This window comes from Dendrobates tinctorius, unplaced genomic scaffold (genome assembly GCF_039654945.1).
Source record: "Dendrobates tinctorius isolate UK_male_01 unplaced genomic scaffold, ASM3965494v1 ptg000137l, whole genome shotgun sequence".
Taxonomy (NCBI): Eukaryota; Metazoa; Chordata; class Amphibia; order Anura; family Dendrobatidae; genus Dendrobates; species Dendrobates tinctorius.
Window position 1 is genome coordinate 2,571,476 of NW_027361805.1, and position 17,175 is coordinate 2,588,650.

Here is a 17,175-nt window from a genome sequence, read left to right on the forward strand (position 1 = left end):
ATTCCGGAGTGCCTGATAGACTATACGGACGTTTTCTCCGAAAAAGAGGCTGAGGTTTTACCACCACACCGCCCATTTGATTGTGCCATTGACCTGGATCCAGGTGCTAAATTACCCAAGGCCCACTTGTATAACCTTTCGGGTCAAGAGCAGGCTGCGATGAAGGAGTATATTTCCGAGAGCCTCCGTAAGGGACACATTCGTCCTTCTGTTTCTCCTGAGGCGGCGGGGTTCTTTTTTGTAAAGAATAAAGATGGTGGTTTACGCCCATGCCTCGATTTTCGTGAGTTAAATAAGATAACTGTCAGTTTTTGAAAACATATTTCATGTTGGCCCTGATTCCTGTTCAAACGGACCCATCTGAACCATTTATTGTTGAGGTAGATGCCTCAGAGGTGGGGGTGGGGCGGTATTGTCCCAAGGACCCGCCACTTTGACCAATTTAAGACCTTGCGCCTTTTTCTCAAAGAAATTCTCTCCTGCGGAGAGAAACTATGATGTGGGAAATCGAGAACTTCTGGCCGTTAAGTTGGCCTTTGAAGAATGGAGGCATTTTTTGGAGGGGGCTATCCATCCGATATCCGTAATTATGGACCACAAAAACCTAGCTTATATTGAGTCAGCTAAGAGGCTGACTCCTAGACAGGCTAGATGGTCACTTTTTTTTTCCCGATTCAACTTCTCGATCACTTTTCGGCCAGGATCTAAAAATGTCAGAGCAGATGCCTTGTCACGGAGTCTAGATCCGGTGTCCCCCCCGGAACTTCCATCCTCCATTCTTCAGCCTGGGGTGGTGGTGGCAGGTATTTCGAATATGTTGGAACAAGAGATTTGGGAAGCCCAGTCTCTTGCACCGCCGGCTAAGCCGGTGGACAAACTTTTTGTGCCAGCTCAGCTTCGCCTTAAGGTCCTCCGGGAGTTCCATGACTCAGTTCTGGGTGGACATCCAGGGATCTCGGCTACCCGGAAGGCCATTGCTAGTGTATTCTGGTGGTCTGCTTTAGCCTCTGATGTTGGGGAATATGTGTCTGCGTGTGATGTTTGTGCCCATGCAAAAAAAATCCATAACCGGCAGGCCGGGGAATTAGTACCACTGCCAATTCTGTTGTGAGTTCATTTTCCCCTTCACTACTGAGGCCCGAGGAACTCCCTCTTCTGGTGAAGAAAGGTAGTGAGCCTGATTGTCAAACACCTGGGGCTGATGATGATGACTGGCTGAGTGGAGTTAATGACTGGATATTAGGCTGCCGACGCCCTTCTGGCCTGCGGGTGATTTCTCTGTGGACTTCTAGGAAACCAGTCTGATTCCTGCTCATCTAAAGCTAAGATTTCTGCTTTGCCTTTTTGCATTAGTGTTTTGTTTTCCTTGCTTTTCTGGATTCTGCCATTCCCTGCTGGGGTGAGCTGAATTTTCTTTTGCCTGTTGCTCTGTCTTCAGAATATTCCTGAGTACTGACATAGCTTTTTTGAAGCCTAGCGTCTTCAGGGCCTTTTTTACTGTCAGTTGGTTGGCTCTTATTTTCATAGGGTTTTTCACGGATTGCAGACAGCAGCCTTCCTGTCCTTTCCTAGCTAAGCTAGCGTGGGCCCCATCTTTGCTCAGTCTTTCTGTCTGTGTTTTGTTCTTTCTTCTTGCTTCACCGTCATTATATGTGGGGGGCTGCCTTTTGCTTTGGGGTTTGCTCTGGGGCAGTTTAGATTTGCCTTTCTGTCTCTAGGCTATGTAGTCCTCCGGCTGTGATCGAGGGGCCTAGAGCATCGTAGGAGCCCCCCACGGCTACTGCTAGTTGTGTTGATAGGTTCAGGGGTCTGTAATCCGATAGCTGCCAACTTCTCTGGTTTTCTGGACTTAGCTAGCATTTCTATTTTTGCCTCCTACGGTGACTCAATCATAACACAATTCCTGAGAGACCATGGATGCATTTGTCCATGGATTTCATCACCAACCTTCCCCCCTCCAAGGGTAATACCGTCGTCTGGGTTGTGGTGGACAGGTTTAGTAAACAGGCACATTTTGTACCTTTGGCAGCTCTGCTTAATGCGGAAACATTGTCCAGATTGTTTGTTGAGCATGTGGTGCGGTTGCATGGGGACCCTTGAATGTGGTGTCTGATAGAGTGCAATTTGTTTCCAGATTTTGGAGGGCTTTTTGTAAAACGTTGGGTATTGGTCTGTCCTTTTCATCCCCTTATCATCCAGAGACTAATGGGCAGACCGAGTGGACCAATCAGTCTCTGGAGCAAATTCTGCGTTGCTGGACTCCAGACCGACAAGATGATTGGTGTTCTGTGTTACCGGTGGCCGAGTTTGCATTTAACAACCGTGTTAACCAGTCTACGGGTACATCTTTTTTTTTGCAATTATGGGTTTCATCCTCATTTTGGAGAATTTTCCCGTTTGAATTCTGGGTGTCCTGGGGCAGATGAGACGATCCAGCGGTTGGGGGAGGTATGGCGAGAGGTCCAGAGTAATATTACGAAGGCCCAGGACAAGTTTAAATTTTTTGCGGACAAAAAACGATCCGCGGGACCGGTGTTTCAGATTAGGGATAAGGTATGGTTGTCCACCAAGAATATAAGACTCAAGGTCCCCTCTGCGAAGCTTGGACCCAAGTTTATCGGTCCTTACGAAATTACCGAGGCAGTTAACCCGGTGGCTTTTCGGTTGCATCTCCCACCATCTCTGCGGATCCCAAATGTTTTTCATAAGGCCCTTTTGAAACCTGTGAGGTCCGCTGGGGAGGGATCATCAGCTTCCCCAACACCGGTTTTGGTAGACGGGAAGTCGGAGTACGAGGTGGAACGAATTGTCGACTCCAGGTTGGTCCGTCGTGCCCTTCAATATCTGGTACATTGGAAAGGCTACGGTCCTGAAGAACGCTCGTGGGTTCTGGCTCGATCGGTTCATGCAGATTGGTTGGTCCGGGCCTTTCACGCCAAGTACCCTGAGAGACCTGGGGGTCCAGTGGCCCCCCATTGAGAGGAGGGTACTGTCATGATCCAGGACGGGGTTTCACTTTGGCCCGTCCTGGTCTGATTGGGGGTTAATTATTCCGCCTCTCCCTGGCAGAGGGCGGCTATTTAATGCTCACTGGACCTAGGTCCGTTGTCAGTTATACTCCTGCCCTCGGCTGAGTTAGTTGACCTTGTGCGTACGTGTGCCTTGTGCCTGATATCTTGCTTGCTTGTTCGGTTTTGATTCGGTTCTGTCCCTGTTACGAGTTCTGCCTGTCCCTCTTGTACTGCGCTACGTCTCGTGTATGACTCTCTGCTTGTGACCCGACTTCTCTCTGCCCGTCCCCTTGGTACCGCGTCGCCCTCTTGTGTATGACCTTTGGCTTTGTCCGACCTCCCGTCTGTTTACCCCTTCTGTACCTCGCTGTCCATACTGTGAACGACCTCCGTTTTGCCTGACTCTGAGTTTGCTGTCTTCTGTGAAAGCAGGACGCTAAGCCCCGCCCCCTTGCAGTCACATGACCGTATGTCCCGTGCCGGCTTGCTAAACTGCATCACTAAGGTCCTGTGCACCTATACTTTCTGGCTATTCTGGTCCCCAGGTGTCCCTACAGTGCGGGTGAGTCCCTGCTCAGCGGAGGCTGTACGCCGGTGCTGTCAGGATCCTGATAACAGGTTTCCGTTAAAAAAAAGCACATTAATCAGTGATCTTTTAGCCAATTGCTTCCAGTAGTCTGGGATATACCGTATATACTCGTGTATAAGCTGACCAGTGTATAAGCCAACCCCCCTAATTTTGCCACAAAAAACTGGGAAAACTTATTGACTCGCGTATAAGCCTAGGGTTAAATGGTGGTCCGAGAAGATGCTCCATAGATAAAACCCCCCATATGCTGCTGCACAAGGGTTAATGCTGCCCCATAAATACCCCCCATATGCTGCTCCACAAGGGTTAATGCTGGCCCAAGAAGATGCTCCATAAATACCCCCCATATGCTGCTGCACAAGGGTTAATGCTGCCCCATAAATACCCCCCATATGCTGCTCCACAGGGTTAATGCTGCCCCATAAGATGTTCCATATATACCCCTTATTTGCTGCTGCTGCTATAAAAAAAAATGACATACTCATCTCTCCGTCACTGGGGGCCAGGTGCCAGTGTCCTGAGCCCCTGGCAGTGGCGATATTCACCTGTCCCCGTTCCAAGCCGTGCACCGCTGTCTCCCGGATCTTTGCATTGACAGCAGAAGGCGCGCACTGACTACGTCATCGCGCCCTCTGCCGTCACAGCAGGAGGACCCGGAGACACAGCGGTGCATGGCTTGGAATGGGGACAGGTGAATATCACTCTGCCCCTGTCATATTCACCCCTCCTAGCGAAAGGTCTTCTCTGCAGCGGCAGCCCCTGCTTCTCCCAGGCCGTCTGCTTCCTGCATTCAGCTGGTCATGTGGTAACGCTCATTAAATATGTGCATATTCATAAGTTTAATGAGCGGTACCTCGCGACCGCTGAATGCAGGAAGCAGACGGCTGAGGGAGATGCAGAGAAGTGCCAGGAGAGGTAAGTATGATCTCTGACACCCCCGCTCCCCCTCCCCCACCGACTCCCTGGTATATGACTCACGTATAAGCCGAGAGGGGGACTTTCAGCCCACAAAAAATGGGCTGAAAATCTCGGTTTATACACAAGTATATACGGTATATATACAGTTGTGGCCAAAGGTATTAACACCCCTGCAATTTTGTCAGATAATACTCAGTTTCTTCCTGAAAATGATTGCAAACACAAATTCTTTGGTATTATTATCTTCATTTAATTTGTCTTAAATGAAAAAACACAAAAAGAATTGTCCTAAAGCCAAATTGGATATAATTCCACACCACACATAAAAAAGAGGGTGGACAAAAGTATTGGCACTGTTCGAAAAATCATGTGATGCTTCTCTAATTTGTGTAATTAACAGCACCTGTAACTTACAAGTGGCACCTAACAGGTGTTGGCAATAACTAAATCACACTTGCAGCCAGTTGACATGGATTAAAGTTGACTCAACCTCTGTCCTGTGTCCTTTTGTGTACCACATTGAGCATGGAGAAAAGAAAGAAGACCAAAGAACTGTCTGAGGACTTGGGAAACCAAATTGTGAGGAAGCATGAGCAATCTCAAGGCTACAAGTCCATCTCCAAAGACCTGAATGCTCCTGTGTCTACCGTGCGCAGTGTCATCAAGAAGTTTAAAGCCCATGGCACTGTGGCTAACCTCCCTAGATGTGGACGGAAAAGAAAAATTGACAAGAGATTTCAACGCAAGATTGTGCAGATGTTGGATAAAGAACCTCGACTAACATCCAAACAAGTTCAAGCTGCCCTGCAGTCCTAGGGTACAACAGTGTCAACCCGTACTATCCGTCGGCATCTGAATGAAAAGGGACTGTATGGTAGGAGACCCAGGAAGACCCCACTTCTTACCCCGAGACATAAAAAAGCCAGGCTGGAGTTTGCCAAAACTTACTGAAAAAGCCTAAAACGTCATGGGTCTTCCAGCAGGACAATGACCCAAAACACACTTCAAAAAGCACTAGAAAATGGTTTGAGAGAAAGCACTGGAGACTTCTAAGGTGGCCAGCAATGAGTCCAGACCTGAATCCCATAGAACACCTGTGGAGAGATCTAAAAATGGCAGTTTGGAGAAGGCACCCTTCAAATATCAGGGACCTGGAGCAGTTTGCCAAAGAAGAATGGTCTAAAATTCCAGCAGAGCATTGTAAGAAACTCATTGATGGTTACCGGAAGCGGTTGGTCGCAGTTATTTTGGCTAAAGGTTGTGCAAGCAAGTATTAGGCTGAGGGTGCCAATACTTTTGTCTGGCCCATTTTTGGAGTTTTGTGTGAAATGATCAATGTTTTGCTTTTTGCTTCATTCTCTTTTGTGTTTTTTCCTTTAAGACAAATTAAATGAAGATAATAATACCAAAGAATTTGTGTTTGCAATCATTTTCAGGAAGAAACTGAGTATTATCTGACAAAATTGCAGGGGTGTCAATACTTTTGGCCACAACTGTATATATTTTAAATCTGCCATGTACGATTAATGGGCCCGAATGCTTACTTAGGGCTAATTTTTATGGTCTTTACAAGGTGACATGGCTCAGAATAATTATGCGGAGCAATTTAAAAACTTACCCCAAATAATCATGTAAGCCATGCCCCCTAGAGAGTAGCACTAACTAAAAAGGCCCACACATCTGGAACCATATGACGTACTTAAAAAAACAAACAAAAAAAAAATAAAGAAAATAAACATTCAACATTATCATGCAGTTTTCATCTACAATAAAATGAATGCTATTTGGAAAATTATGAACTCTGACAGAAAATAATACATTTTGTGGAAATCCAGCCATGAAACTGAGAACATGGTGGTTTTAGTACTCCCTAATTGGAGATTCACATGACCAATTTCTTCACATGCAAAAAAAACGGACTGACTTACGTATTTTCAGCTCATAATATGCATTTTTTTTCCTCCAAGTTTGAGAGAAAAATGGGGGTGCGTCTTATAATCCGAAGGGGGTGGCAGCGGTGACACAGAAGGTCGGCAGCGGCAGGAGTTGGGCCCTGGGTTCTCATAAGATGTCGATATCTGTGAGTTCTCTTTCCCAATGATTTCCCTGCTGTGGGCTTTGGGAAAATGGTCGCTGGAGGCAGAGCATGTGCAGATTGAGATTTCGTCTCCTGAATTCTGGTGCATCTTATGGCCCGGTGAGTTTTATACTACACAAAATATGATATTTTGATCAGAGTGCCATCAGTTTTTTTCGGATATGGAGAGAAAAAAAAAAATGTTCACAGTCCGTGAAAATCGGACCATATCAAATTTCAGTCCAAAATTTTTTTCTCGGACCCATACAATTGCATTGCTGATTTTGTTCAGACACTCGGATCAAAATCGTACATGTCTCCGATATTTGCCTTGGACCACTTGGTCTTAGGAAAAAAAGATGTGCACAGCCCCATAGAACATCATAGGTACAAGTAGTATACGTGAAAACCACAGATAGCACTTGTAAAAGAAAAGCACTCAGTATGATCTGCTTCAGCTACTCTCCCGCAGGACACTAAATATGACATTTTAACCATCAGGATCAGGGCAATCAGTATTTTAGGACACATCCCTTTATGATTTTGAAGCATTGTAGAATGTGTAAATATCCTCATGTATATACATCAGCTTATGCACGTAAATACCTTAGAATTTTTTACACTTTTACTCCATAAAAAAACAACATGAACCTTTCCTCTGTTCTTCTTGTAGAGCCTTACTTTCATTTTTATTTCAACCTTTTTGAATAGGCTATACAAAAAGTCTGCCGTGCTTACATTAGTTTTTAGAATTGGCAACTATGTGCTATCTAATTTTGGGTTTGTCCAAACCCATCTTAACAGTGTCATTGTCCCTGATAAAGCATCACAACAAATGATCAGGTTCAAAGAACTGACTGCCTTTGTGTTGTAAAAACATTCTTGATATTAATTTACCAGTTTTAATCTGACCTTGACCAAGCTCTCCTCCTTTCTACAATTTATCTTTCCTGTGAAGTCGCTCATGTTTACCTAGAGAAGACTTGTCACTGTAACATTTTCCACAATAAGAACAAACATATGGCTTCTCCCCAGTATGAATCCTCTGATGGATGACTAGTGATGATTTATCACTGTAATTTTTGCCACATTCCAAACATATAAACTCCTTCTCTCCTGTGTGAGAACGGTAATGCTTTACCAAGTGCCTTTTCTCGCTAAAATGTCGTCCACATTCGGTACAGGTGTACCGATTCTTCTGTGAGTGGATGTTCAGATGTTTTGTTAGAGAGGACTTATAAGTGTAGCATTTACCACAATGGGAACAAACATATGGCTTCTCCCCTGTGTGTATTCTCTGATGAATGATGAGGGACAGGTTATTGCTCAAATCTTTACCACATTCAGAACAACGAAATTGTTTCTCACTCAAGTGAGTACGTTGGTGCCTAGACAGCTTTCCATTCTCTGCAAAACATTTTCCACATTCAGAACATTCAAATGGCCGCTCACCAGTGTGAGTCCTTCCATGTCTCACTAGTTTTCCTTTGTCAGTAAACCGTTTTCCACACTGGGTACATTCATAAGGTTTTTCACCGGTGTGGCTTCTTTGATGAACCACAAGTTGTTCATTGTTTCGAAAACTTTTGCCACACTCTGAACATTCATATGGTTTCTCTCCTCTGTGAATTCGTTGATGTACCGCTAATTGGGTATTACCTGGAAAATACTTTCCACACTCTGAGCGTTTGTCACCTATGTGAGTTCTTTGATGCCTGACCAGCTTGTCTTTCACAGCAAACGGTCTACCACACTCCAAGCAGACATATGGCCTCTCTCCAGTGTGAGTTCGTTCATGCCGGACTAACTTTCCCCTCTCAGAGAACCGCTTTCCACAAAAACTGCACTTAAATGACGTTTCTCTAATGTGGCTTCTTTGATGAACAAGTAGTTGGCAACTTGTCTGGAACTTTTTACCACATTCTAGACATTCACATTGGCTTGGAGGCTGGATGTCTTCAGATTCATAATTGTGAAACACTTTCTTTTTCACATGATGTCGCTGATGTTTTCCCAGAGCTGTGATATCATTAAAACTTCTTCCACATTCAACACATATAAATTCATAGTGTTCGCTCATTCCGCTCTGCTTTTTGAGAGCAATAACAGAGCTGTCCTGCTTGACTTCACTCCTCTGAAAATTTGACAAAACTGTATTATTTTTAGGCGCAATTATGTTCTGATCTATTGTATTTTTTTCAGTGAAGGAATCTGGTTCCCCCTTCATGTGAGAATATACGGCTGAAATAGCATTATTTGAAGCTTCACTCAAATCAGATTCCTCCTTAACATTAGCCGGTAAATATTTGTGTGTATTTTCTATTGGTTTATGGTCTGAGACTGGCTCCTCTTTCATTTCAACCGGGTCCTGTTCTACATGATGCAAAGGTTTAGAAAGGTCAGTATTTATGAGACTTCCATTATGACATGGTTCTGATTCTTCCTTCATATAAGACGACAGATCTTGTTTGTAATCAGCGTGGGTACATCTGACAGCATTAATAGAATTTTCTAGGTCATATAAAGCATGTTCCTCCTTGATATCAGTAAATGTATCTGGTGTATGATCTTTGGATGTGCAGATAGCATTGTCTATGAGATGTTCAATATCACATGAGGTAGGTTCCGCCTTCATGTCAGCAGGTTCACCTTGCCATTTATTTCCTGTGATTGTATATTCAGCAGTGTCAGTAGGGCTACTTGTATCGCATAAACCTGGTTCCCTCTTGATAAATACAGATGAGCATTGCCTTGGATCACTTACTAAAATAGCCATGTTGGATTCTGTGACATTGCCATCTTTAACTAAAGCAACCTTCTTGGTCACCATCCTCACAGAGCTTTGCATCCTATTTCTGTGTGTATTTTAAGTGTTTTCTTTTTTTTACAGAAAAAGACCAGTAGTTGGGCGAGATGAAGTACCCTCGTGATGGGATTCCGGCGTTGAATACATCTGTTGGGGTAGAAAAACGGATTAATTCAAGATTTATTAAGTAATATGAACTTCCCCGACCCTTACTTTGGACAGTTATTTTATGCACATTTAAGCCACCAGTTCTTTTAGCTTAGTAAATCTGACTTAGCATTCATGAAAAGCTGGCAGGAACCGTGTAGAGAACATCGGAGCTAGTGGTGTCCACATCGCTCTTACTGAAAGCTGGCGGAACCAATGGGCCAAACATAAATGCACTGTGAGGCAATATCAACTATGAATATTCACTGAAAATTGTGACAGTGCTCACTTTTGTCATTTCAGCCCAAGCCCTCTCTTATCACATGTACCTCGTCCTCCAGCCTAAATCAGGAACGCCACTGGAAAGAATGGAGCAACCACAATGTAGACAAACTGAATGATGCCAGGACTACGAGTAGGTTCATAGATGATGTACAGATTGACAGACAATACTACAGGCTTAGGAACACAGCATGTTGGCAACATTCAATTACAAAAAGGTCTATCTTTGGCACAAGAATAAAGCTGCATTCCCACGATTAGGATGTAGAAGCGCTTTGGACGTAGTGTATGTTTGCCGTACCTCTCCCGGCGCCTGCGCACTGCAGGACTCTGCTCTGCCCTCAACAGGGCAGAGCAGTACGCCTGCGCCGGAGCCACGGCAGGAAGGAAAGAAGAGGATGGCATCGTATGAAGATGGGAGGCGCCGGACCGGACCGCGACACCCATCGGACCGGACCGTCCCACCCCCCAGTGAGTATAATCTAACTCTTTTTTCTTATCTTTCAGGTTACATCAAGGGCTTATCTACAGCATTACAGAATGCTGTAGATAAGCCCCTGATGGAGGTGCCGGCAGCTCATATTCGAAAAAAGGGGTGACAGATTCACTTTAATGTCCGGGCCAATTTTTACAATTCTGACCACTGTCCCTTAATGAGGTCATAACTCTGGTTGTGCACACGCTGCAGCTGGCAATAAGACATAGTCTGCAAGAGGGACATTCTGGAACTCTGATTAGCAAAGTGATGAAATTGGCTATTGCTACCAGAACCCCTAAAATTGATTCCATCTTGAAGAGACGTGCTGGAAAAGGGGCAATTGTGGTTCAAGCTACTCGGTGGGGCAGCACCTATTTTATGATTGAGCGATTGCTTGAGCTGAAACCCTTCCTTGTAGATATGGCCAACCCTCAGGTAACACTACATGAAGGTTAACTGACACAGGTGGCTGAATTGAAAGAATTGCTTCATACTCATTTACGGTGACTAAAAAGTTACAAGCTGAGGATTTAACTCCTAGCATTTTCATAAAGGAGTGGAAGAACTTGTTGTTTTGCATGTCCCAAAGAGGAGGTTTAATCGCAGATGGCATTTCTGCTTCAATGAAACGGAGAGAGACACAGCTATTAGAAAATAAAATTTTTCTGGCAGCTGTTTATGTGAACCCGAGCCATCGTATATTGCAGGATGATCAACAGCTTACTAAAGGAAAAGGAGCTCTGATTGAGGTAGCAGTTAGGATTCGTGGGCTACAGGAAGGTCAAGAGCAAGAGGACTCAGGTCCTGCCAGTGCAGCTACTGCTGCCGTTTCTTCATCCTCATCAGATGAGGAGTTTGATTATGAAAAGTATTTGGATGACATGGAGCAGGCAAAGCGTCGCCGTAGGGAAAAAGATTCCACTCCCATAGAAAACAGATTGACCATATTTCAGCAACATTTTTCACTTGCTCTCAAAGTAGAAGAGTTCAATCGTTTATCAAAACTGACTGTGCACGAGGCAATTCCTTTAAAACATGAAATTGTTAGAGATGTTGCCCATGTGGTTACTGCTTAAAATAATTAGGTCAGGTTTGAGGTCATCTATGAAGGAGGATCTGATGGAGGCGATACTATTTCTCAGAACAAATTCATAGACTGCACAAATGTTATTCAGTACGTTTTTGTTGAAACCTGTTTTTTCCCCCACTTATTGCATAGTGTATAACAAATTGTAAATATGCAAACTTTTTTTTGCTCTAAAGTTGTATTCCAACAAATATATTGTATATTCTATCTAAATGGCTTGATTATTGTTTCATAGTAATGATTAACCCCTTTACCTCCAAGAGTGGTTTGCATGTTAATGACCAGGCCAATTTTTAAATTCTGACCACTGTCCCTTTATGAGGTAATAACTCTGGAAGGCTTCCATCAATCCCGGTGATTCTGACATTGTTTTTCTCGTGACATATTGTACTTCATGATAGTAGTAAAATTTATTTGAAATTACTTGAATTTATTTGTGAAAAAAAACATGGAAATTTGGCGATAATTTTGAAAATTTCACAAGTTTCCAACTCTGAATTTTAATAAATAACATTTCCCACATGTCTACTTTACATCAGCACAATTTTGGAACCAAAATTTTTTCTTTGTTAAAAACGTATAAGGATTAAAAGTTGACCAGCGTTTCTCATTTTTACAACACCATTTTTTTTTTTTTTTTAGGGACCACATCACATTTGAAGTCACTTTGTGGGGTCTATATAATAGAAAATACCCTAAAGTAACACCATTCTAAAAACTGCACCCCTCAAGGTGCTCAAAACCACATTCAAGATGTATGTTAACCCTTCAGATGCTTCACAGGAATTTTTTGAATGCTTTTAAAAAATGAACATTTAACTTTTTTTCACAAAAAAATTATTTCAGATCCAATTTGTTTTATTTTCCCAAGGGTAACAGGAGAAATTAGACCCCAAAAGTTGTTGTACAATTTGTCCTGAGTACGCCGATACCCAATATATGCAGGTAACCACTGTTTGGCGCATGGCAGAGCTCATAAAGGAAAGAGCGCCGTTTGACTTTTCAATGCAAAATTGGCTGGAATTGAGATCGGACGCCATGTCACGTTTGTAAAGCCCCTGATGTGCCTAAACAGTGGAAACCCCCCACAATTGACTCCATTTTGGAAACTAGACCCCCCAAGAAACTTATCTAGATATGTGGTGAGCACTTTGAACCCCCAAGTGCTTCACTAAAGTTTGTAATGTAGAGTTGGAAAAATAAAAAAATCTTATTTTTTTTTTTCACAAAGATGATCTTTTCACCCCAAATTTTTCATTTTCCCAAGGGTAACAGGAGAAATTGGACCCTAAAAGTTGTTGTGCGATTTGTCCTGAGTATGCTGATACCCCATATATGGGGGTAAAACACTGTTTGGGCGCATGGCAGAGCTCGGAAGGGAAGGAGTGCCGTTTGACTTTTCAATGCAAAATTGGCTGGAATGGAGATCAGATGCCGTGTCATGTTTGGAGAGCACCTGATGTGCCTAAACAGTGGAAACCCCCCCAATTCTAACTCCAAACCCAACACACCCCTAACCCTAATCCCAACCCGAACCATAACCCTAACTTTAGCGCCAACCCTAACTTTAGCCCCAACCCTAACCCTAATGGGAAAATGGAAATAAATATATTTTTTTATTTTTCCCTAACTAAGCAGGAGATAAAGGGGGGTTTGATTTACTATTTACAGTAGGTTTTTATTTTTGGCTGCTGTCATACACTAAAAGCCGCTTTTTATTGCAAAAAAATAGTTTTTGCATCACCACATTTTGAGAGCTATAATTTTTCCACATTTTGGCCCACAGAGTCATGTGAGGTCTTGTTTTTTGCGGGATGAGTTGACATTTTTATTGGTAGCATTTTCGGGCACATGACATTTTTTGATTGCTTTTTATTACGATTTTTGGGAGGCAGAATGAACAAAAAAACGTTTTACACCGTTCCGCGTGTGATAAAACTGATAAAGCAGTTTTATTCTTCTTCGGGTCAGTACGATGACAGTGATACCTCATTTATATCTTTTTTATGTTTTGGCTCTTTTATACAATATAAACTATTTTATAAAAAAAATAATTGTTTTTGCATCCCTTTACTCTGGGAGCTATAACATTTTTATTTTTCCAGTGATGGAGTTGAATGGCGGCTTGTTTTTTGCGGGACAAGTTGATGTTTTCAGCGGTACTACGTTTATTTATATCCATCTTTTTGATCGCGTTATTCCACTTTTTGTTCGGCGGTATGAAGATAAAACATTGTTGTTTTGCTTTTTATTTTTTACTCGTGTTCACTAAAGGGGTTAATTAGTGGTACAGTTTTATAGGATGGGCCGTTACGGACGCGTCGATACTAAATGTGTGTACTTTTATTGTTTAGATTTTTTTTTTAGTCAAATATTTATTGATGGAATACATTTTTTTAGCATTTTTAAAAAAATATTTTTACAATTATTTTAATTTTTTTTTTTATTTCATTCTTACTTTTACACTTTGTCCCACTATGGGACACTCATTTTGTGCAGCCTGATCGCTTCTATAACATGCAGATCTGCATGCTATAGAAGCTGTCATCGCTGCAGCTTCTGTGCACTGGACCTGTGAGACTTCCTGACATGCACTGTAAATGACAGGAAGTCTCTCAGGCCTGGAGACCCGGATGTCTTCATGGCGACTCTGGATCTCCATGGCAGCAATCGGAACCCCGCGTCATGCCGCGGGGTCTCCGATCCAAAGGCAGAGGGGCTGTCACAGCTGACAGCCACTCTGCCTGCTCCCGGAAGGCTGTGATCATGTTTGTTCGCCATGTGCTGGGGGTTAAAGTTAAAGTGCCAGGTGTCAACTGTGAGAATCAGCTTTTTTACCATTCATTTGAATGGTACCGTACACCGCAGCTAAAACTGCTGCGGGTCCGCAGCGGCCAAAACCGCTGCGGAACCTTAGCGGAATCCGCAGCGTGTGCACACACCCTAATACTTAAACATGAGCCATGTATGAGGGAGTCGAGTCATGGAAATTGAGGAGTCGGAGGTTTGGCTTACCGACTCCACTTTTATTACTTCAATAGAAACCTTTCTAACCCCAAAGTGACAGCCAGTTTTCATTTTTACCCTTTAATTTTCCCTCATTTTCTTACAAATGCCATAATTTTTTTTTCCCATTGCCATAACTGTATGAGGGGATGGTTTCTTCAGGTCGGGACTATTAGGGGAAGCTTGGGTATGCAGATTAATATGGATATTGCTTGTTATTTTCTAGCTAATGGTTCACTCTGCAAGTAACCCCTATGTTTAGGGATAATATGTGATTCAGTCTGATGCCATTGGGGGATATAAACTGTGTGTTTAATTATTTTTTACATAACTTTTGAAAAAAATATCCTCAAGATTAACTAGAATTTTCTAAGTATATGAGTTTCCAGCTCCATTGTGATGCCGCTTGTTTTCTTGTGGACTCACTATCATGCACATTTGGATACTTTTTAAAGATTTGTGCTAATAATGGATTTATGTGATAACAAAATTTTGGCATGTTCAATATACGCGTTTTTTTCTATTCTTTAAGGTCGGGACTATTGTAGCAATGCTAAAGTTCTATTAATCTACTTATATAATTGCCTTGTAGTGTTTTCATTTCCTGTTCTGTCCAGATGTCACCGTATCACAGAATTCCAAGTGGAGGAAGTTCACTGACCGCCCTATTGGGCCACCCAAGTGATGGGTGTCTCAGTATGGAAACTGCTGCTTGTACCAACCTATTGTGCGGTACCACCAGCGGAGCACCGTCGCACCACACACTCACTCTATACACTCATGTAGTCTCTTGCGCAGTGAATCATTTGGCTGATCCTGGCGGCAGAAGCGCAACATGTCTACAGGCAGAGGAAGCCGGTCACATTAAAGGGGTTTTCCCACTAATGAAAGTTCATTTTAAATATTGTCTGTGTCTGACCATGTACAGAACATACCACATCTCCTGGGAAGGGGAGGAAGCAGAAGACAATGCTGACATTACAGCAGGGGATCACAGAGGATACATTTTGTGAGGTAAAATATTTCACTGACTGTTTTTAAACAATATTTTACCTCACAAAATGAATCCTCTGTGATCCCCTGCTGTAATGTCAGCATTGTCTTCTGCTTCCTCCCCTGCCCAGGAGATGTGGTATGTTCTGTACACAGTCAGACACAGACAATTTTTAAAATGAACTTTCGTTCGTAGGAAAACCCCTTTAAATAGAAATTCTTCCCGACATGCTGTGCACTGACTGTTTAGTGATGGGGTACACAGGTCAAACAAGAGATGACATGTGAGAAGACAGCAGATGGGGGAGAGAGAAAGTGCACAGGATGGAGACAGCTCAAACGGGACAGCACATGAGGGGAGAACACAGCACAGGAAGGAGAGGGACAGCAGACAAGGGGGATAGCACATGGGGTAGACAGATCAAAGAAGAGAGCACAGACGGGAGAAGTCAGCACATGGGGAAAGAGAGAGTGGACAGGTGGGTGAGCGGGATTCTCAGCGCTGAAAAGTCTGCACCCATCGTGACATTACCGTCCTCCTGATGCAATAGTATCCGGCTCCCATCTAGAATGTTTATATTTGCATTCACTTGGTTTGTGTCACCATCTCCTACCTACTAGCGCCCTCCCCTTGCTGACTGACAGGTCAGGGGCCATGTCCATCCGCTAGAGGAGGGGGGCCGAGGAGCTGCACCATCAGGCCCCAATCCATTTTCAGAACCATTTCAATACATAACTATCTTTTCCAAGCCTTATAGGGACTGAACAGGTCATCATTTATTTTCTTACATAGAATATACAGTAAATAGCAAGTTCTCTGATGAAGCCCAGCAGTAAGAGGACTACCATGGCAATCCAGATTCCCAGCGTTATGACCAGGGATGGGAGCGAGCTCTGGGGGCTGCATAACACAGGCGGCATCTGCCCCACACAGGGAACAGTGGGCAGAAGTCTGACACTAGAGGCACAGCTATGCCAGCTCTGCAGGAGGAGATTGCAGATCAGTGATCACCTGAGCCGGTGAGGGGCGGAGCTTACCTCTCCAGGACACGCCCCCTGACTGCTGCTGCCGCCTCAGGACAGCGGGCTCTTCTCCCGGACTGTGCACTGCCAACTTATAGGGACAGTGGTGGTTCTCCTGCAGACTCAAGCTGGGCTACAAGAAGATGGCCGTCCGCGCTCTCTAGATTTCACCTCCTTAGTGGCTGTTTGCAGGGCCGTTGAGGCTGCTGGGGCTTCACGGCTATAGCTGCTCCATGGGAAATCTAGGGCGCACGTGCTCCGTGCGGAGTCTAGTAAGTGAAAGGACCATTGATGATGTCATACATGTAATAAGTCACGTGTCTGTCCAGGAAGTGGACTGCTCAGGATGTGCAGGATGACCCACCAGGAGCCCATACAGTCTTGGCTCCTCACTAGTGGAATGGATGGGCTCCAGGGAGCTAAAGGACCTTGCGTTGCCATGATCATGTGATTAGTCACGTGCTCCAGTGCCGTGCAAAACTGTGACCTACTGCTCAATGCGCATGAAAACGCCACCTGCCGTTCACAATGTAGAACTGATAGGAACAAAATATGTCACGTGTGTGCAGGTCACAGGTCTGGGGTTGGAGGACGCAGTTAAAGCAGGGACGTTGTAGGCTCATCACTGGGAACTGGCTGGAATGGGAGCCGATATATTCCAGATTCAACCAAGAGCTGAAGGTCCTTTGAAGACGTCATAATCATATGAACAGTCACGTCTCCCCCTTCCGACCCCCTTTCCATTGACTTTCACATTA

At 43.8% G+C, this 17,175-nt stretch overlaps 1 protein-coding gene across 2 annotated transcripts; it reads right to left on the minus strand.

Annotated features, from left to right (window-relative positions):
- Positions 1 to 7,254: 7,254 nt before the first annotated feature.
- On the minus strand, positions 7,255 to 16,846 carry LOC141048601 (uncharacterized). 2 transcript variants are annotated; one of them, XM_073544347.1, is made up of 2 exons: positions 16,433 to 16,846; positions 7,255 to 9,548 (listed from the first exon to the last, which is right to left on the minus strand). In XM_073544347.1, the coding sequence occupies exon 2, from the start codon at positions 9,441 to 9,443 to the stop codon at positions 7,530 to 7,532; it is 1,914 nt and encodes a 637-aa protein (XP_073400448.1). In that variant the 5' UTR covers positions 9,444 to 9,548; positions 16,433 to 16,846; the 3' UTR covers positions 7,255 to 7,529. The 2 variants fall into 2 exon arrangements, with proteins under 2 accessions (XP_073400448.1, XP_073400449.1); XM_073544348.1 differs by having other exon boundaries at positions 16,407 to 16,846.
- Between the last annotated feature and the right edge of the window lie 329 nt (positions 16,847 to 17,175).